The sequence below is a fragment of the Tenrec ecaudatus genome, chromosome 2 (assembly GCF_050624435.1).
Source record: "Tenrec ecaudatus isolate mTenEca1 chromosome 2, mTenEca1.hap1, whole genome shotgun sequence".
In the NCBI taxonomy this organism is placed as follows: domain Eukaryota; kingdom Metazoa; phylum Chordata; class Mammalia; order Afrosoricida; family Tenrecidae; genus Tenrec; species Tenrec ecaudatus.
The window spans coordinates 13,094,146-13,115,097 of record NC_134531.1 but is presented as its reverse complement, the minus strand read 5'-3'; the positions used below and the strand labels follow the sequence as shown (position 1 = coordinate 13,115,097).

Here is a 20,952-nt window from a genome sequence, read left to right as displayed (position 1 = left end):
TGCCGAGATCTCAGCTTTGATGATCTTCTGAGTCAAATCTCAGTCCTCCCCGCCCCCAAACCAGCTCCCAGCAGCTAGCCCTGTTGACATCTGAATGTCCACGAGGGTCTCTTTGCTGCCAGCCTGCCCAACAGAAGTCTGCGCGTGCTGGCCCAATGGCCCGTCTTCCCTGCCCCAGGGTGTCAGGCCCTGAGTGATTCAGGCCAGAAGAGACAGCTCCACCCCGGCCTGCTTAGCTGTACAAAATGAAAGGGGTGGGGTGGGCGGGGTGCAGAGCAAGGGCTTCAAACAAATGTACCACACAAGCTTCCACGAAGCACAGGCTTGCTAGAGCCGGCCACAAAGGGAGCGGGGTTGCCAACAATGACAGGCTTGATCCTCTCCGATCTGCCAAGACATGCGGAACAGATCTTTTTAATCCTTGTGGATGGACCTACTTGGGCCACAGCGGAACTAAGCTGTACAGGACGGTGTGAGCATTTCTATCATGTCGGGAAAGGTGATTCTCCACCAGCAGGGCTTCTCGCTCATCCTCTGTCATCGGCGCTCGAGATTGCTGAGACCCCTCCTGACTCGAGTCACTCGGGGACAGAATCTGCTGAAGTCAGCAAGGCATTATCTAAAACGAAAATCACATCTATGATCGCTCACACTCTTCATAGCGCGTGAGACCACTGAAGAGAGCGGGAAGAAGGTGGGGGGAAGGGGGAGCCTTCAATTGTTTGCGGTAAAAAGATATTTCCATTCCCTAAAATGTCTCGAAGCTGAAGTAATTCAGATATTCAAACAGGAAACCACGAAGAAGAAAAAACCTGAAAACAAAGCTAACGGGCACCTAAGAGCCGGAAACAGAGGGTCAGGCAGGCAGCTGCACTCACACCCCTGGGGGCCGCGTCTCCTGCGGAAACGCTTCCAGGCTGCTTCTGCTCTGGGAGGCTAATCCTCCGCCACCTCCAGGTCTCATGGTCCTACCACCCAGCCTTCCCTCTCAGTTAGTTCCTCTCCTGGGCTTGCTGATCTCACTCCCAGGACATCGGTCAGGGGTGGTCTCCGAGCTAGCCACTTTCCCTCGCATAGCAGCCCCACAGGACAAGAGCCGGCCCCAGTGTCTCTGTGACCGTAGCTCTTTATGGGAGTAGAAAACACCATCTTCCTCCCAAGGAGGAGCTGGTGGTCTTGATCTGCTGACCTTGCAGTGAGCAGCCCGGGGTGGGCTACCAGGGAGAGAAATGCAGCCAGAGTGAAAAGGATGTAAAAGGCGTTAATTCAGACCTTTGGAAAAGCATGGGGAAGAGTTCCCGGACAGCTATGAGCACTTTGCTATTATGATCATATTTTTACTGGGATGAGACCGAGCGGAAGGTTTATGTGCTCTCACGTCTGACATGCCTCCTTAACAGGAGATGGAGGGGCGGTGGAGAGAGACGGACGGGCTACCCACAGAAGGGTGGGCAGAGTGGCCGGGCACTGCCCCCCCGGGAGAAAGCGAAGATGGCTGTGAGCTAATTCCCACTAAAGGTGGGACGTGCTGCAGAGGACTGAGCTAAATAAAGGTGACACAGACAAGGACATCCTGTCCTCTCCCCTAGTCCCACCTCCCCCCTTCACACTCCCTTTTCCCACCAGGGGCTGGAGGGTAGGGATGGGAGGAGGCATTCTTTGTGCAGGAGTGGGAAGACTTCCCCTCAGGAAATGTGCCGGTGGACTTGACCTAGACAATGCCGCCTTTGCTGGGCTTAGGCACAGCCAGTGTTGTCGGACGGACGGCCCCAAGGTGTGGCTCCCAGGTGGCAGGCAGACCCCTGGCCCTGCAGGTCACCCTGCAGGTGTTTGCTTTTCTCCTTAGGCCTCTGGGAGGCTCCAGGGCAGGGGAGTGGGGTGGGGAGGGGGCCTCCAGTGTGGGGATCAACTGCTCAACTCTGAGAAACTCCAAGGTCCCAGAACCCAGTGAAATGTCGCACATGTTCACATGTTATAACCATGTTATAAACGCTCAAAGACACCAAGCCATCTACAAACAGAATGATAAACAGAACACATTCTGTTCGGTCCCCGAGGTTAAGGTCATCTGAGATTTTCCCCAATAATTTGGAGAACTTAAAAACAGCCGGGGGAGTGGGGTGAAAGCATGGGTGGACAGCGTCTAGCTCGCAAATTCAGAAGTGAGTTGTCTTTTTCCACATCAGCTGTGAGGGAAATAGAACACCAAACCAAAAGAACTTTCTCAATCAATCTTTGCAATGGTGAGGTCAACACACTTGGTATCTTTTCCAAGCACTGCCTCAGCTAGGTTCAAGCCTCGGTCCTTCCACTCAGTGGGGCAGAGTAGCCCACAAAGCTGGAAGTCCGGGAGCCCCTGGGAAGAGAGCCAACACAGGAAAAGTCCTAAGCCAAGGCCAGGGAGGCATTCAATCAAGGTCTCGGCACGGTGACCCCAACTGAAGCCATTAGCCAAAGCCCCACGAAGGAGCCTGTTTGAGCCAAGTTGGAGCAGTGGGTTACGTGGTGAGCTGCTGACCACAAGGTCAGCCGCTTGAAACCACCAGCCACTCCCCGGGAGAGGCTTTCTACTCCCATAGAGTGACAGTATTGGAAACCTACAGGAGCCGTTCTACCCAGTCCTACAGGGTCGCATTGAGTAGGAATCGACTGGATAGCAGTGAGTTTGGTTTGGAGAGTTGGGGCAATGCTTTAAGCACTTGGCTGCTAATGGGAAGGACAGCGGTTCAACTCCACTGGCAGCCCCAAAGGAAGAAGATGAGGCCGTCTGCCTCTGTAAAGCGGAGAGCCTTGGATAACCCATGGGGAAGCACCCCTCTGTCCTATGGGAGCTACGGCTACAAGTGTCAGGACATAACAGAAAACCGCTCCTGGCACTCAGGACGTTGGACTGGGTTTTATTTTTTAAAGTGTTTTATTGTGGGGAAAAGAAACACTTTCTATAACATATAGCTACAAAAACACACATAAAAGTGAGCAAGTACAATCAAAAACACATACAGCTATAAAAACATCTTCCACTTCATCAGCGCACACAGTCCAATGGCTGCGTTCACATTGTGCAACCGCCGCCACTACCATTTCTACACGAAGTCACCACAAGCAGAGACGCCCAACGTGCCCACGCACACACCGTCCCCTCCTCCCACGCGGCCCTGCACCTCTGCCTGCTCCGTGCAGACGGATCGCGTGTGGCTGGCGCATTTCGCTCAGCGTATTCTCCAGGCCCATCACGCGGCAGAGGTGTTATTCTTTACGAGCATCATCCTGCCTTCAGAGGATTCTCGTTTGCATTTTGTTTGGATTTTCCTGGAGACCCAACATGGGAGTGTTAAATGGGACCCATCATTTGAAACACGCGTTTGGGTTTCTCACTCTGTGTGTGGTTTTAAATATCCACCCAGCTATAAAACCACACAAGGGGTGTGTGTGTGAGAGAGGGAGGGGGGCGGTCTACTACTGAAGAGCAGGTGCTAATTCCGCCTCAGTGGCTCCCGTCCCGGCTCACCCTCCGAGGCCTGCCTGCTGGACAAGTGATAAGGCTGACCAGGCACAAGGCTGGGAGCGAGTCTTCTTCTCCTCACGTTCTAGTTGCAGGACTTGGGACAAACCATTTCACCCCAATGACTATCACCGATGGACGACACGTGGTGAGACAACGTGGTTGGGAAGCACATGTAATGGGGCACCTGAAAGTGCCCCATAAACACAGAAGCCCTCCCCCATGTCAACAGGGCTTGGGTCTCTCAACAACGTGCCCACCGCCTCGCCTTCCAACATGAACATAGATGTGCCTCTGGGGGAGGGGACCTACCCATCACGTGGGAGTCTCTGCTGTTGGGACGTTCCTCTTTTTTAAGTGATCGCAATCTATCAGGATCATGATTCTATGACTATGAACTTCCTGCGGGTCAGACATGGAAAACCTGAGCCATGGTATGAACATCAGACACAGCAGACTCTCATGGGGGCTTCAGGGATGAACGCGTGTTGGAAGGAGTGGAGGCCCACGACTCCAGAGGGGTGTCCCCAGGGCTCCGTCAGAGCAGGCCACCCTGAGGGTGAGGCAGAGCTGGGGTCCAGAGGGCAGGAAGGAGGGTGTGAGGCACAGGAAGCCAGGGGAGTTGTGAGGCTCCAGCCAACAGGGCCTTCCGGTCCCAGCTCTGAATGATTCTGCGGTTTACCTGGAGAGCAGAGTAAGTCTCGGGGAGTCTTCTGCAAGAGGCTGACATGACAAATCTGTAACCACAACTTCAAGCATGATTGCCGGGGCATGGAGAACCAATCTAACGCCTCTCCTACGTGAAGAATCCTCTTCTAAATCTTACACCCAATTGGCCAAGGCTCTGGGCTGGAATTCGACTTGTCCACCAAGGCCTGACCCAAACACCTCTGGGTGTAGGGTCCCTCCCAGCCTCTCTCCTGGTACCCCCTCACCACACAGCTAGGGACTTCAAAAGGCTCATGGAAACATTCCATCACCTCAATTCTCTTTTTCCACGAGCTTTGTGAAGCCCCCATGTGGTGCCCTTACTAACCTGTAAGCAAGCCCGGCTACGGCCAATCGTCAGCAGACACGTCTTCACTGGACTCTTCCATGCGCTTGATTCTGACGCATGGTGACCACATGGCACAGAGTAGAACGGCCTTGTTTCAGAAATTGTACATCTTTATGGGAACAACTCATTTCCATGGAGTTGATTCCAACTCATGGGGACCCAATAGGACAGGGTAGAAATGGGCCCTGTGGGTTTCTGAGATGCCAACTCTGTCCAGGAGTAGAAAGCCTTGTCTTTTACCTCAAAGAAGCTGGTGGTTTCAAACTGCTGACCTGGCAGGTGGCAGCCCGATGTGTACCACTCTGCCACCAGGGCTCCTTCATGGGACAAAACAACAACAACAAACCAAAAACTACTGCCATTGAGCCGATGCCAATGGTTTCCTGGGCTGCAATAACTCTTTACGGGAGTAGAAAGCCCTGTCGTTCTCCTTCAGAGAGACTCGTGGCTTTAAGCTGCTGACCTGGAGGATCACAGCCCACAGTGCAACCACACCACCAACCCGGGCGACCTTTACGTGAACAGACGACCTCATCGTTCTCTCATGGAGTGGCTGCTGGGACCGAACTGCTGATCGTATTGCTAATAGCCCAACACTTGACCCACTGGACTGGTTATTTGATGAACTCTCATTTCTCTCTGTCACACACACACACACACACACACACACCACAACCAGTTGTGCAGTGAAGACAGAGAAGCTTGGAGAAAGCAATCAACAATCTGAACAAGAAGCTACCCTTTCTGACTGATGCTCAGGACTCAGTGAAAGAACTCTGCCTTCCTGGGCAATTCTCTTTTAAGAATGAAAACCATCAGCCGGAAAACAATGATCATTTCCACAGCGGGCCTTTTTCCTGCAGGTGAGACCAGTGCTCTCAACCCACCCGTCTTCTCGGAAGTCCTTCCATGCATCAAGTGTCAGGTGCGGCAGCCGGGAGGGTGCCCAGCAAAGTGACTGCCCACCTTCTTCAGTCTAGCTCAGGGGCCGGCACATTTTCTGTGAAAGGCCAGAGAGTCAGCACTCTGGGCTCCAGACACCACCTGGTCTGTCCCAGAGGGGAACCAGCCAGAGATGATGCATGTACCGTGTTCCCACTGCCTGCGCACCTCCAGTTGGGGGGTCTTCACAAGATGCACTCCTAACCTCTCCATGCCCCAATAACTCACTCCTCCCCTCTTCTCCTGCCAGGTGGGGCTGAGTGGCAGGTCTGGAAGATACGCTGGGTGGGCATGCTCCACGCAGGCCTCCCCTCTCCTCTGTGCAGGAAAAGGGCCTTGTATCTGCTTTCTGGGAGGAAGCTTGGGGTCTTGCAATGTAAGCAAGCCCATGTGGTTACACAGCAAGACACGAGAATGTTATCAGCCCCGGAGCTGACCTTGTTGTATCTGGCCCCCACGACCACCCAGTTCAGGGCATGGAAGTTCAGGGTGCAAGTTATGCATGCATTAGACCAGAGCCTGCCACTAAATTCCAGTCAGTGCTCCAACCTGCTGCTGTGGCTTGACTCGGCGGTGCAATGTCTGTCTGTCTGCCTGTCTGTCCTCTCCCTCTCACCTCACAGGCCTTGGAATAGTAACTTCATTTCTCTGCCTCCTGAGAGCTGTTGAGGAGCAGGCTGACCGAGAGAGAAGGGGCGGCATCTGAGACAAGACACGCTTCACTTTGGCCCCATGGTGACTTTCCCATTAATTAGTGTACCAGGGAGCATCTCCTTGAAGAGCAAGGTGTCCCTTTGGGGACGACAGTGCACCTGACCCAGGCCAGGGTATTTGCAGTCACTCCCTATGCAGGTGAAAGTTGGCCACTGGATATGGAAGGTTGAAGAAGGATTGATGTGGTGGAATTGTGGTGCTAGACTCCCCCCCCCAAAAAAAACCCCAACAAATCCATCTTGGAAGAAGTACAGTCAGAGTGCTCCTTAGAGGCAAGTGTGGGACACTTTGTCTTACATACTGTGGACAGGTTGCCAGGAGAGACCAGGCCCTGGAGCAGGACGCCATGCTGGGTGAGGTGGAGGAAAGGCCTCACGGGACGGATGGACACTGTGACTGCACCAATGGGCTCAGGCAGAGGAACCACGGTGAGGACGGCGCAGGACCGGGCAGTGTGTCCTTCTGTTGTGCAGAGGGACACTGTGGTCGGAACCAACTTGATGGCGCCTAACAATAACAACAACCACCAAAACAACACCAGAGCGCTATTGGTTCGTGGTTGTCCATCCTTCTAGCTGACCTCTCTTCTCTCATTTATTGTCCACACGGTGGCTTTTCTTTTCTGTTTTAAACATCCAGATTGTGTTATCTGCTAATTAAAAATCTTTCCCTGGCTTTTCTCACTCATAGGAAAAGCATCTGCATCCTGGCAGCAGGAAGCGGGCAAGCCCCACACAAGGCGCACACACATCCCCCGGGTACCATTGCACCAGAAGCCACCCCTGTAACCAAGACGACCAGAGCCAGAGGATGCTTGGTGAAATCAGGAGGTCGTACAAAAGGCTGGTCCAGCTAACAAAATGCATGCGATGATTCTTCTTCACGGTGAAAGTGAACACAACATCTTCCCACTTTCCACAGGTCAGGTGTCAGGAAGAAGGTCCAAAATGACCCCTATGGATTCAAAAGAAAGGACAGCGGCAGCGGCTGCCACATTTGGGCAGAGCAGTGTGAGGGAGACAGCAGAAACCAAGCCGGTGTGCCTCGTGCTGGCCTCAGGGCACTTCCTCGGGGACGCTGGACTCACTCCTGGGGAAGAGCTGTAGCACAGCAGGTGGGCCGTCCTGCAGCGGCTTCACAAACCCTCCAAGGCCCCAGGAGCCCGCCCAGTTCAAGTCAGCTTTCTCCTGACTCTCGGAAGCTGAAGAACAGGAAGTGGGATGATGACGCAGAGACAGCAGAGGGCACACGCTGGTAGAGGCAGAGGCCCCAAGTTGGCCAAATGACTTCACCGTCTGTCTGTAGGCAGCCCACTGAAGGCTCCTGAGATGGGCAGGTGGTGCTACAGGGGAACCAGACACCAGACGCAGCTCTGGCTGAAGGTGAAGGCTCAAAGAGGAATGGATTCTGCTTGGTGTGTCTCTCTCTCTCTCTCTCTCTCTCTCTCTCTCTCTCACACACACACACACACACACACACACACACACACACAGGGCTTATGACGCCAAGGTGCTGCCATCAGGCAGAGACGCAAACAGGTTGCACTCCCCCGTCCTTCCCCAGGAATGCCTAGTTGCTTTAATCTCCAAGCATCACACTGACAGATGCTTCTCGTCTGATAAAGCAGAGCCCAACACACGGCCCTTGTGACTCTCTCGGACTGAACACAGTCTTCAGATTGTCACACTTCCCCACGAGAACGAGTCAAAGGGTGGCCCTTTGGTTTTTGCCACGCAATGGATACTAAGGACTTTAGAAAGAAGACCTGCCTGTTCCTTGTAGGCAAAACAAGCCTAAGAAAGAGCAGCCGGACCCAGCCTCCTGCACAAATCAAAGCCAGTTTGTCTTGAGCCTTGGCCTCTTGACTACTGGAGGTAGAGCTAGGCTGGGGGCTACCCTACCTCTGCCTGGCTCCAAATGAGAAGTTGAGTTCTGCCCGACACTGGGGATCCGGGGGACTTGATTGACCTGCACCTTACTACAGAAGCCACCCTGTCTTCCTCCCTAAGTATTCTGCCTCATTCTCCTTTACGTGTCCTTTCAGATCACCTTTCCCAAAAGGAAATCCATGATCTCAAAAACAAAGCCAACAAAAGTAACACCAAACAGGATATTGGTCTTCCTGGTAGCCGCCATTGAGTCACGTTGGACTCACGGTAATCTAGATACGCAGACAAAATACTACCGTGTTCTGTGCCAGTCTCACAGCTCCTGCTGTGCGGGAGCTCCCTACGGCAGCCACTGCATCCGTCCATCTCCCGGAAGGTCTTCCTCCTTTTGTGCTGACCCTCTAATTCACCAAGCGTGATGTTCATCTCTAGGGACCGGTGCCTTTGGATACGTCCAAATTATACGAGACAGTCTCACCATCCTTGCCTCGAGGAAAATTCTGGCTGTAATTCTTCTAAGACAAACATGTTCATTTTGCAGGCTGCCCGTGGTACTTTCAAGATTCTTCACCGACACCTTCATTCAAGTGCATCAATTCTTCCGCCTCTTCCTTATTTATTGTCCGCCTTTCACATGTCTAAGAGGGACTGAAAAGATCATACCTTTAGGTCAGGAACACTTGGTCTTACAAATGACATCCTTACTTTTGAACCGCTCTGAAGAAAGCTCTTTGGCAGCAGGTCTGTCCATGTCATACATTTCTGTGGATGCACGTTGGACTACTAACTGCGAGGTCTGCAGTTTGAAACCACCTTGGGTGAAAGAGGAGGCTTTCTAATCCCATAAAGAGTAACAGTCTCAGAATCCCACCGGGGTTGCTCTACTCTGTCCTCTCTGGTTGCTAGGAGTCATAACTGACTCCGTGGCTGTGAGTTTGGGTCTCTGGTTGGTTCGACAGCATCCTGGTTTCTGGGGACTGATGCTTCCGTGGGTGCTGATTGTGGAGCTAAGGAAAGTGAAAGCTAAGATCGCTTTAATCGTTTCTCCTTTCTCGTGATGTTGCTTCTTGGTCTACTTGTGAGGCTTTTTATTTTCTTTGTGTCCAGGTGCAATCCTTCCTTGAGGCTGCACCCTTCGATCTTTATCATCGCAATCCTCTTCATCCTCAGCAAGTAAGACTGGATCCACGCATACTGCAGGTCGCTAAGGAAGTCTTTTTCCAACACTGACACCGCATTCTTCTTCAGATGTCCCAGAGCTTCAGATTTTTGCTGAGCATGCAGACTGGCTAAGTATTGTGAAAGGATACGCCTTTGATGCACACTTCTCTGTGATGTTCAACAAGGCACGATCCCCATGCTCTGTTCGACTGATTCTATCCTGGTCTAAATACAGGCTCCGCCTGAGCGTAATTAGAGGTGGAAACGCTGCCTACAGAAGCGCATACACCTAGAGGGAGCATATGTTGAGAAACAATAGCTTCGCCTTTTTATGTCAGCTTAATAAAGGTTTCTGATATTTTGCAGTAATACTTTTTTTTTTAACTTACCCTGGTATAATCTCCATTGTTGAAAAGAGGTGCTTGCAACCGACAACCAACAATGCTCCCAGTGGTGGGTACTGAAGAAAAAAATGAAATGGCCCAGGCATATGCTGCCAGTGCTGTGTGAGCTGCCTGTGGGCCAGCCCCATCCACCACAGGATGGAATGGTGCCCAGCCCCTCGCCTTCCCCGTGGCCAGCTGTGATTGGCCCCTTGTGATCAACAGCGCGTTCATTGGCTGATTTTTGGAAGGTAGTCGCCAGCCTTTCTTCCTAGTCTGTCTAACTGCAGCTCCATAGCAATGCACAAGCCTCCGCTGACCAAAGGTGGAGGCAGCTCATGAAGTACACTGGCCTGGAATTGAACCCCGGTCACCCACATGAAGGTTAAAATTCCACTACTGAGCCACCACTGCCCCCTGCCTAGGTGCATACCCAAACACCCCCACACTCCCCCAGCCCCAAGAAAAATCCACGGCCAGGGAGTCAATTCTGACTCACGGCAACCTGAGTTAGAGTTTCTGAGGGTATCCCTTGTCAGAACTTCTGACTGCAGCTAACAACCCAATGTGCACGCCACCGGATCCATTCCGCGTGCCCCCGTGACAGAGACTGCTATCTGTCCCCAGTATCCATCCGCCCCTCCTTCCACCCAACTAGAACCTTGACTTTCAGTTGGATTCCAGATCCACTCACTATAGGAGTGACGTTCTATCCTTCCGGGGTCTTGGGCATAACCGAATGGATGAATTACGGTCAAGAGAAAGGGATATTTGGGTTCACTGTGGAGGGGGTATTCCTTCTCCTTCTTCTTCCCTACCAAAGCTGCATGCAAGTAAAACAGTGCTCGAGGTAATTTTAAACACAGTTGCAGTAGAACATCAACAACAGCCAGATCCAGAAACGGACACGGAGCAAGGGCTGTCACTGCTGACGTCAGATGGCTCTTGGCTGAAAGCAGAGGATACCGGATAGATGTTTACTTCAGTTTTATTGACTAGACAAAAGCATTCAACAGGGTGCATCAGACCAAACTATGCACAGCATCGAAAGGCATGGGAATTCCAGAATTCTTTATGGGGCTCGGGCGGGACCTGGACTCGGACCAAGAGACAGCCGTTCAAACAGAACAAGATGATGTGGCGTGGTTTAACATCAGGAGAGGTGTGGGTCAGGGATGTGTCCTCTCGCTGTACTGTTCCATAGTCAAGCGCTCACTGCCACCATGTCCTTGCTGGTTTCCGAGACTGTAACTGCTTATGGGAGTAAAAAGCCCGGTCTTTCTGCTGGTGGTTTCGAACCGCCAACTGTGCGGATCGCGGCCCAACGTGTAACCACTATACCACCAGGACTCCTCCTGGGATTGGAGGAAGGTTCTTAATAAGGAGTAAAATGCAGATGACACCGCCTTGCGTGCTGAAAGCCACGAGGACTTGAAGCCCTTGCTGAGGAAGATCAAGGAGTCCTCAGGAGAGGTGACCACTCAATGCCAAAAAGCTCAGATCCAAACAGCTGGACCAACAAGCCCTATTCTGATACAAGGAGAAAAGACGGATGCTGTCAAGGGTACTATCTGCCTGGATCAAGCATCACTGCTCATGCAAGCAGCAGTCAAGAAACCGAACAACACATGACATTGGGTCCATCCACTGCACAAGATCTCTTTAAAGTATTGAAAGGCAGCTATGTCACTTCACTGAACAAGGAGGACTGAGAGAGACTTCATGCATAGGAATGATGGTGCTGGAGGAGAATACGGAATCAACCACGGAGGGTCGGAGAACAGGTCAAACCATCTTGAGAAAACGCAGCCAGAATGCTCCTGAGCGGCAAGGACAGCAAGGCTTCGTGTCACGTGCTTTGGATGTGTTGTCAGGAGAGCCCAGTCCCTGGGAAGCACATCGTGCTTGGGAAAGCTGAGGGCCAGCAAGTGAGGGAAGTTCCTCCAAGAGCGCGACTGGCACCGTGGCTGCAACAATGGGCTCAAGCAGACCAACCGTGCTGTGGGCAGTGCGTCCTTGTGCTGCGCAGTCACTGACCTGGAAGCCCTCACAGCAGCACCATGTGAGTGACGGACGTGTGACGACGCGCTCCAGCAGCCACGTTGGGCCAGGAAGACTCACTCATGGGCTGTTCCGTCACACCTCCACCCCCAGCCCTAACTAATAGTCTCTACCCCAGCAGCCTCTTGCAACTCTTACAATAGTTGGCGTTCCGGAAATAAAGAGCCGCGGGTGTGTTTTCTCTTCCCTGCACTGCTCTCCTGTCGGCAGACAGCAGGAAGTGAGAATGTGAAGTGGTCACCTGGGAGGTGGGGTTCCAGGCAGTGGAATGAGCAGGGCCCCAGGCATCTGGTCCCCAAATGCAGAGACAGACAACGGACATGACACGGACGTGGAGGCGGCGAACAGCCTCCATTTCTCTGCGCCCTCCTTGTGGCTGCCGGCTGCCACTCACAGCAATGCCAGCCAGGTCCACCGGAACGAATCCCTGCACCCTCCCCACAGCCAGGACGCTTGCCGATCCACCTGGCCAAGAGCCCACTGCTTCAGCGTAGTGAGCTCAGCAAACATCGGCAGACCAGAATGACAGGTCATGGGTCACAGTGATCTCATCATCTCCTCCCAGGGATTTTCCTCTCGGCGCCGGATTTCAGAAGGAAGGAACGTGCCCAGGTCGGGGCTGTCTGAGGTGCAAAACCGAGGGGCCCAACGCTGACCACTACTAATTCCATGGGCTTCCGGGGCAGAGGGACTTCACCCTAGAGCTCTGGCCATGCTCTCGGGAAAGGTCTCTGGAGAAGGACGTCGTGCTTGGGAACGCAGCGGGGCAGCAAAGAAGAGAAGGGCCTTCCAGGACATGGACGGACAGTGGCTGCAACCATGGGCTCAGACATCGGAGCACGGGCGAGGAGGGGACCAGACCGGGCGGTGTTGGGGTCTGTTGTGCAATCGGGTCACGATGGGTTGGAACCGAGTCAGCAACACCGAACAACACTGACAACACTTTAGCCTCAACCTGAGGGAGGAGCTTTAGCCTTCAGCTACAAATTGAACTCCAAGTTCTTATCTCAGAACGCCCAGTACAATGGTGACTAGCTGATGCCGTCCCCTGACATCTGTGCATCCGGCTGCACCCTGGCGAGAGGCCGATCATGGCCCACGCTGGCCGCCTGCTCCACTTCCCCTTTCCGACAGCTCTTCTGCTTCCTCACGGCGGGCGCTCCGACAGGAAGAGTCTGGTGTCCCGCTGACATCAGGAGCCATACAGCCTCAGGGGCCAGCCACGGACCCAGGAAGCAGCAGGTGTGAGAGTGCACACTTGGAGAAGATCTCAGTGGCGGGCCATTAAACCTGGGAGACTGCACACAAAGGGGGAGGAGGCCCGGTTGGCAGCGTCCGAGCTGAGACACTTCATTTGACATCTGCGGTCCAGAGCTTGTCCAGCCCCGGCCCACCGGCCGCCTGCCCTGCTAAGCCATCCAGGGGCCAGCATGTCCTGCAAGGCCAGCCCAACCCAGGGAGCAGGGAGCTCAGCCAGGCAGAGGAGCGTCGTGGGTGGGTTCGGGCTGTGCTCAGAGCCCTCCAGCGTGATGAGATATCATGTCTCTGTGAAATAATAAAACAAGAAACCCAAGCCACACTCGCTGCCTATAGTCTAATTCTGACCCACAGCCACCCTACGGGACAGGGTGGGACTGGCCCTGTGAGTTTCCCAGACTGTAAATCTAGACTGGAGTAGTAAGTCTAATTTTTCTCACAGAGCTGATGGTGGGTTTGAACTGCTAACCTCTCTGTTAGCAGCCCCATGCCTACCCACTATGCCATGAGGGTTCTTTCTAGTAAATGGACTGTCAGTGACATTATTACTCTGTCTGCCATTCTTCTGAAAAGCCTTGGAGGCTCCTTGGGGCGCTAACCACAAGGTCAGCAGTTCGAAAAAACCAGCTGCTCTGCAGGAGAAAGATGAGGCTTTCCAGTCCCGTAAAGAGTCACAGTCTTGGAAACCCGAGGGGCGGTTTCCCCTGTGCTATGAGTTGGCATCCACTCAATGGTAATGACTTTTTTGGGAAGGGGTCTTTTTTGGGGGCCTGGTCTTTGAACACTAGAGGTCAGCAGTTCGAGTCCAGGGGCCACTCCTTGGGGAAAAGGATGAGGTCGTCTGCTCCCATAATGGCCTTACAGTGTCTCTGGGCAGCCCTCCTCTGCGTGAGGGGATGGGCTGGACGACCTCAGGTTTCCTGCCAGAGATGAACCCAGATGCTCGTTACAGAAACGCAGCCTCTGTCCCGCCCCAGCCTCTCCGTGGTCCCTGTGCATGCTTCCCCCCAGGAGCGAACGAAAGGGCTAATGCAGGCCTTTACTCAGAGCTCCTCAGACCCCAAGCCAGCGTCCACGGAGGAAAACAGCCCGAGGGCTCCTAGCGGGGTCTGGATGAGCCTCGCGGGGCTGGAGCTCCAGGGTCCCTGTTTCTGATCCCAGCAACAGCTCTCGCAGGCGAGAGTCTCCGTCTGCTGGGACCCACCGTCAACTCTCCATCGAGCCTCCTCCTTCAAGCACGATGCCGCCTGTCCGCTCTGGCTGCCAAATCGGCGGGAAGACGGCACGGGGGGGTGGGGGGGGGTGGGGGAGACCACAGGAGCAAAGCGGATTGGGAAAAAGAGCTGACACGGAAATGCGCCCCTGTGGGCTGAGGCCTCACCTTTAAATACCCTCCCAGGACAGGGTGGTCCATCGACCTCGTGCAGACAACGGGGACCCCCTGTGTGGAGGGCTGCTGGTCCCCAGAGGGTTTGAGAGGCAGAAGAGACAGAGGTGGGGGGTGTGCTGGAAGGATTTTCCGGTCCAGTCACTCCTCTGAAACTCAAGTCGTCGCCTCAAAATCTCACTAGGGAGCGAGAAGCTTCTAGGTGGGTATTGAGAACTCACCCCGGTCCCCCTTCTCTGGTTCCACAGAGCTACAAGAGCTCTCTCAAACTCTGGAAGGGCATAGAGGAGAGCCACTTCCACATGGCGAGGCAGCTCAGGAAAGGGCCTCGTGCCCCCTGGCTTAACGCAGAGCTGTTTCAGGAGCCAGGGCAGAGAGACCGGCTAAGAACTGGGTTGTGGGCTTAGAAGACTGTCCACCACAGACTAGTGGAGCCCATTCCATCAGCGCCCTCCCCGTCGTGGAGGTGTGGGCTGTGCGGAGACCAGGCTGACAGAGGGAAGGGTCAGCGGAGAAAGAGGCAGGCCCCCAGTGACGTGGATCGGATGGACGCAGCGGCCGCAACAAGGGCCTCAAACAGAAGGACTCTGAGGTCGGCGAGGGCCCGGCAGGGGACCGACATGGAGACACTGAACCACAACGGCACCTATGTTTAGGGGACACACCTGCCTGCTAGTGCAGTGGCAGGTACAGGTGCCTCTGGTACACTGGGGAAGGCCCTCGGAGAAATCCAAGCCTAAACTGGGACTCAGGCCAGGCAAAGGGTCATTTCAAGTTAACACTTGTTCCAAACAGGAATTTCTACTTGGCTAAAACACCTCCTGAAACAGACCAAGTTCACTGCCATTGGGTGGATTCCGACGCATAGTTACCCTCTGGGGCAGGGTAGAACTGCCCGTGTGGGTTTCCAAGACTGTGCCTCTTCATGGAGGCAGAAGCAGACAGCCTCATCTTTCTACCACGGAGCGGCTGGTGGTTTTGAACTCCTGATCTTATGGTTGGCAGCCCAACACATACCCCACGATGCCACCAGGGTTCCTCTCAGATAAAACACCCAGTGACCCCAAACTGCCATTCTGCATTTCAGCATGCGGGAGAAATGTGCAGGCAGATTCAAGTGTGCAAAACCATGAGCTCGTGACACCTGGTGTCCACGTATTCTGCAGTGTGTCTGCGTGTGAGCGTGTTTAAGCGGGTGGGGTGTTCTCGCACGATGTCCCCCGACCACCTTTTAAAGGAGGGAAATCTGCCCCTTTCAGATCACAGCTGCCATGGGAGGAATCAGTGGCAGAGATGTGCCCCGCCAGCTGGTCATTCCCTGTCCCTCATTGGAGGGCAGCGGCCTTGGAAACGCTTATTCCAGAAGCAGCTGATAACTCTGGCAAGCTGACAACCCCAACTGTCCCCCACTGCTCCCACTGGCTAGCCTGGGGTTCGGTGGTGGCTCTGACACACCTTGAACCCAGCAGGCTTACCTTGCTCACCAGGTAAACCCACCTGCCTGCTGAGTGACCAGTCCCAGAGACTGCCTATGCAGGGCCCCAGGTCTCTGTTCCAGCTGCAGAGAAACTCGTCTTGATCAGCTTCCGAAGAACAACGCAGGGACAAGTCTTGGTGGGAGACCTTGTGCGAATGACCAATCTCCTAGCCCTCGCTTTCATCACATGGGGGTGACAAAAACTACCTCACACCCACCGCCGTCGAGTGATATCCCACTCACAGGGACCCTTTGGGACAGGGTGGAGCTAACTGCTCCTTAGGGTTTCTGAAGCTGTCAGGATTTCGGGGGACAGACAGCCTCGTCTTTCTCCTGAAGAGCAGCTGGTAGGTTTGAACCTACGACCTTACTTATCCCCCCGCACTACCAAGGCCGCTAACCCACCTCAAAGTATAGGACAGAGGTGATATCGGCGGCAGCAGCTGATGTCTGTTTACTACGGACAGCGTTAAGTGTCCTGAGGACCCGACATAAAATCAGTGAGCTGAAAACCCAAAAAGCAAACCCACTGTTGTTGAGTCGGCCCTCGTGGTGCAGAGGGTTACAAATTAGGATGCTAACCACAAGCTCAGCAGTTCGAACCCACTGGCCACCTGAGGGAGAAACATGAGGTTTTTGGCTCCTGTAGAGTTACAGTCAATAGCCGTAAAGGTCAGCAGACAGACCTAGAATTGTGTACGCATTTTCATTTTTGTGATGGTTTTATTTTTACTCAATCTTTTGTTTTCTTTCTATTTTGTCTCTAGTATTATTGTTTTGACTACCAATATAAGCCAAGCACGGGAAGTAAGCCTGAGAAGAAAGCAATGGGACCGGTGGTTCCAGATGGAGGGACAGCTATCTAGCTGAGAGGAATCACTAAGAGGCAGAAGAACGGTGAGTGTGATGGTGGGGCTGGAGAAAGGTAAAAGGAAACAGGAAAGATTTAGGAAGCAAAGCTATGGATAGAGGTATAAGCATAGGTGTGCACTTATGTAAATATATTAATTCATAAAAAGAGATATATTGGCCTAGGTACATATATTTATATGGCAATACATCGAGGAAGTGGACTTTGGACCTCTTTGGGCCTCTGCTCAAGCCTTCCTTCAACACAAGAACACTTTGTTCTAACAACCCAGCATTCTGTGATGCTCACACTCCTGGCCCGATTGCTGGAAAAAAAAATGGGTGCACAAGCAAATGTGGTGAAGAAGACTGATGGTGTTCAGCTATCAAAAGATATAGCACCTGGAGTTTTAAAGGTTTGAAGTTAAACAAGAGGCCATCTAGCAGAGACACAACAAGCCTACATGGAAGAAGCCCTCTACCCTGTGTGATCATGAGGTGTCAACAGAATCAGGTAACAGGCACCAGAAGACTCAAAACAACAACAATAAGATTATTGAGAATGAGGGGGTACAGAGCAGAGGCCCCAGGAGGGTAGGAGAAGTGGAGGAGGTTGTGAGGACAGACAACAGAAATGTGGGTGAAGGAAGACAGTGGTTGGTACAAGATATGAACACAATAATCTATAATTTATCAAGGGGTCATAAGGATGGGAGGGGAGGGAGGGAAGAAAGAGAAGTTGATACCAAGGGCTCAAATAGTAAATGCTTAGAAAATGATGATGGCAACATATGCACATATGTGTTTGACACAATTGATGTATGGAATGTTGTAAGAGCTACAAAAGCCCCAATTAAAATTTTTTTAATTAAAAAAAAAAGTTACAGTTTCAGAAATCCACAGAGGCAGGGCACAAGAAGCACTCGGGAACTATTAGCTAGTTCTAGAACATTCATACTTCAGTGTTAGGCCCTTGACATCTGACCCAAGGCATGGAGATCCAGCAGAACTAGGTGAGGGTGGAGGGGGCGTGAGGTTGCCTGCTGGGGGCTCCCTGACATTACATAGTTACCCTCACCCAGATCTAGCCTCTTGGGACCACCCGGCACCTGAGGGCGTAGTTGCACCCTGGTGGTCTCCTCTCCTCTCACTTTACCACCACACATGTGGAGATGGACAAAGGTGGGCAGCAGCCCCACAAAGCCCCAACCAACTGTACAGGTGACAGGTGGCCTGCCGCTGGCTGGTGGTGGCAGAGAAGTGACAGCTGGGGGTGCTGCTGGGAGCTCTCTGTCAATCCTCACTCAAAGTAGCCCTATAGGACAGAGTCAACCTGCCCCAGGGGCAATCCTAGGAGTCCTGGTATCCCTGTGGGGTAAGGTACCGGGGCTGCTGACCTCAAGGTGGGCAATCAGTCCTTGAGCGAAAGATAAAGCTGGCTGCTTCTGTAACAATCCAGTTTCAAAAAGGCTGCTCTGAACTGGCGCCAATGGGAGAGCAGTGGGTGGGTTAAAGGAAGCTGATGCACCTCTTTCTCCCGCGGAGCCGCTGGTGAGCTTTAACCACCAACCTTTCCGTTAAGCCGCCAAGCACTTAACCAGTGTGACACCAGGGCTCCTTCTAAGACAGTCCCCACCCCCACTGAGCCCATTCCAACTCAAAACAACCTTACAGGGCAGAGGGAACTGCCCCTTAGGGTTTCTCAAGACCTCACTGCCACTGAGCTGACCTTGACTCACCGGGACCCCACAGGACAGGGGACAACTGCCCTCTGGGATTTCCGAGGCAGGAACGCTTCTGTTTATCTGTTTATCTATCTATCTATCTACTTACGTATTTAAATCATTTTATTGGGGGCTCGTACAACTCTTATCACAATCCACACAGCCATTAATTGTGTCAAGCACATTTGTATATTTGTTGCCATCATCATTCTCAAAACATTTACTTTCTACTCGAGCCCTTGGTATCAGCTCCTCACGTTCCCCCTCCCTCCTTGTGCCCCACCCTCACAAATCCTTGATAATTTATAAATTATTTTGTGATATCTGACACTGTCTGAATCCCCCTTCGCCCACTTTTCTGTTGTCCGTTCCCCAGAGAGGGGGTTGTATGTAGATCATTGTGATCGGTTTCCCCTTTCTACCCTCACCTTGCCCTCACCCTCCTGCTATTGCCACTCTCATCATTGGTCCTGAGGGGATCATCTGTCCTGGATTCCCTGTGCTTCCAGTTCCTATCTGTACCAGTGCACATCCTCTAGTCCAGCTGGATTTGTAAAATAGAATTGGGATCATGATATTCGGGGGGGGCAGTAACCAACTAGAGGAAACTTGTATGTTTCATCGCTGCTACATCGCACCCTGACTGGCTCATCTCCTCCCCGAGACCCTTTGTAAGGAGAAATCCAGTTGCTTACAGATGGGCTTTGGGTCTCCACTCCACACTCACCCTCATTCACAATGATGTGATTTTTTGTTCTTTGATGCCAGACCGAGGCAGTAACTGTTGATGGGAGTAGAAAACCTCATCTTTCTCCCGAGTTTCAAACTGCTGACCTTGAGGTCTGCAGCAGCCCAATACAGAAGCCACTATGCCACCTGGACTCCTCCTTTAGGGTTAAAAAAAATGCCGTTCCAATCCCAAGCTTTGGCAACTGATTTCACAGCGTGTTTTCCTTCCCCAAATCTAATCAGCAAAGAAGGGAAACTATGCATTTTAAATCCTCAGAGGTATGCTGCAGAGGAAAAAGTTTTCCATCACCTGAGTCTGAATCACATACTGCCACGGTGACACCTCGGCTGCAGACCCCCACGGGCGGGAGGCAGTGGAAAGAATTCTCTCCGTAGCTTACAGCTGGCATGCCAGCGGAGGAAAGGGACAAGGGACATTCCTGGGAACTCGGTTCACCCCAGAGTCCCCACGTTTGTGCCACCCTGCTCAGCTTTTCCCAGCTCCCATCCCTACCTCTGTTCCCAACTGTCCTTTCCCTGCCAAATGGAGGCAGCCGAAGGAGAGAGAGAGCAACGTAACAGAAAGTTCACCGGAATCCTCCCACAGGAAATATTTGGCGAATTCTATAGTAACCCAAGGAGCAGAGAGGTTGGAAAAACGAATTCATCCTCCTCCCTGTTGAGAGTGGGAGTAAGTCACTGCCGGAGCCGGAGACCTAGAGGGGGCTTGCTCGGTGGGCTAGCTCAACACTCTCAGGTAGCCCCTCTCAGGAGTGGATGGGACACATCCTGCTTCCCAGAAAACACCGTGCCCACACTGCACAGTTTGATCTCTGAATCAAAGCCCCTGTCTGAGCCCACAGCAGCAACAACCAAGAGTATTCTTAGCACCTGCCAACTTCCCCTGGCGCTGCAGTATCCAGAGCCCGGGAGTCTATGGTGGGCACAAACGGATAGGCAGTTGACAATGAACCAACAGAGGCCCCTAGGAAGTAAGCCCTCGCTATTGGCTCCCCAAAGGTACACCTGGGGTGACCAGGCCCGGGAACCAGCTCAACTATGGCAGCGAACACCAACATTAGCCCCGCGCCCAGTTGGTGCGTGCGAGCTGGCGAGCTCCCCAAGCTCACCTGCCGGTTCACACCCCTGGGTGGCCACCCATCTGGAAGGCGGCTCTTCGTCTTCCTGGTGGGTGGGGCGTGGAAGGGTGGGCAGGAGAGGGGTCTCCTGGGTGCAACTGGACGTGCACGGTTTGCTCCGTTCGGCCCCGCTGGGAGGCTGCGACAGTGCTGCGCCCAGCCCAGCAGGTCCCCGCGGCGCCCCGCCCGGCCCCCCGCCCTCCCCGCCCGCGCCCCGGTCTCCCGACGGCGGCCCCCAGCGCCCCCGCCGACCCGGCACCCACCTGCGGCGGAGGCGCGAGGCCGCTCCCGCTCGCGCGCCCGCGTGGGGCTCCTGGGCGCTGCCATGCCGGCCGCGCGCTGCCCGGGCGCCGAGCTGGGCCGTGCTCCGTCCGCCGCGGCGGCCTCCCGCCCGCCTGCCTGCCCGCTGGCTCGGGCTGGGCTTCCCCGCGGCGGCGGGTGGGCGGCGCGCTGACGGACGCTCCGGGCCGCCAATCGGGAGCCGCGGCGGGGAGGGCGGGGGCGGGGCCTCCGGGCACCGTCGGGCCAGGAGCGGGCAGTCGGCCGGCGTCAGGTGCCCCGCGGGCGGGCCGGGCTCCCTGGGGCTGCTGGGTCACTGCGGCGCCCCGACCGCGCCCGGAAAAGGCGCCGGCGAGTTCACCTGCGTGGACACGCGCGCCACCTCCCAGCGCTTGACGTTGA

The 20,952-nt window shown here is 53.8% G+C and overlaps 1 protein-coding gene across 1 annotated transcript in view; it reads right to left on the bottom strand.

Moving 5' to 3' along the window:
- OTULINL (OTU deubiquitinase with linear linkage specificity like) overlaps positions 1-20,686 on the bottom strand; it is a 56,514-nt gene extending 35,828 nt beyond the window's left edge. The window contains exon 1 of the mRNA XM_075540872.1: positions 20,535-20,686. Within this exon, the coding sequence (XP_075396987.1) occupies positions 20,535-20,598 (64 nt within the window). The 5' untranslated portion in view covers positions 20,599-20,686. The remainder of the gene's footprint in view (positions 1-20,534) is intronic.
- Positions 20,687-20,952: the final 266 nt, after the last annotated feature.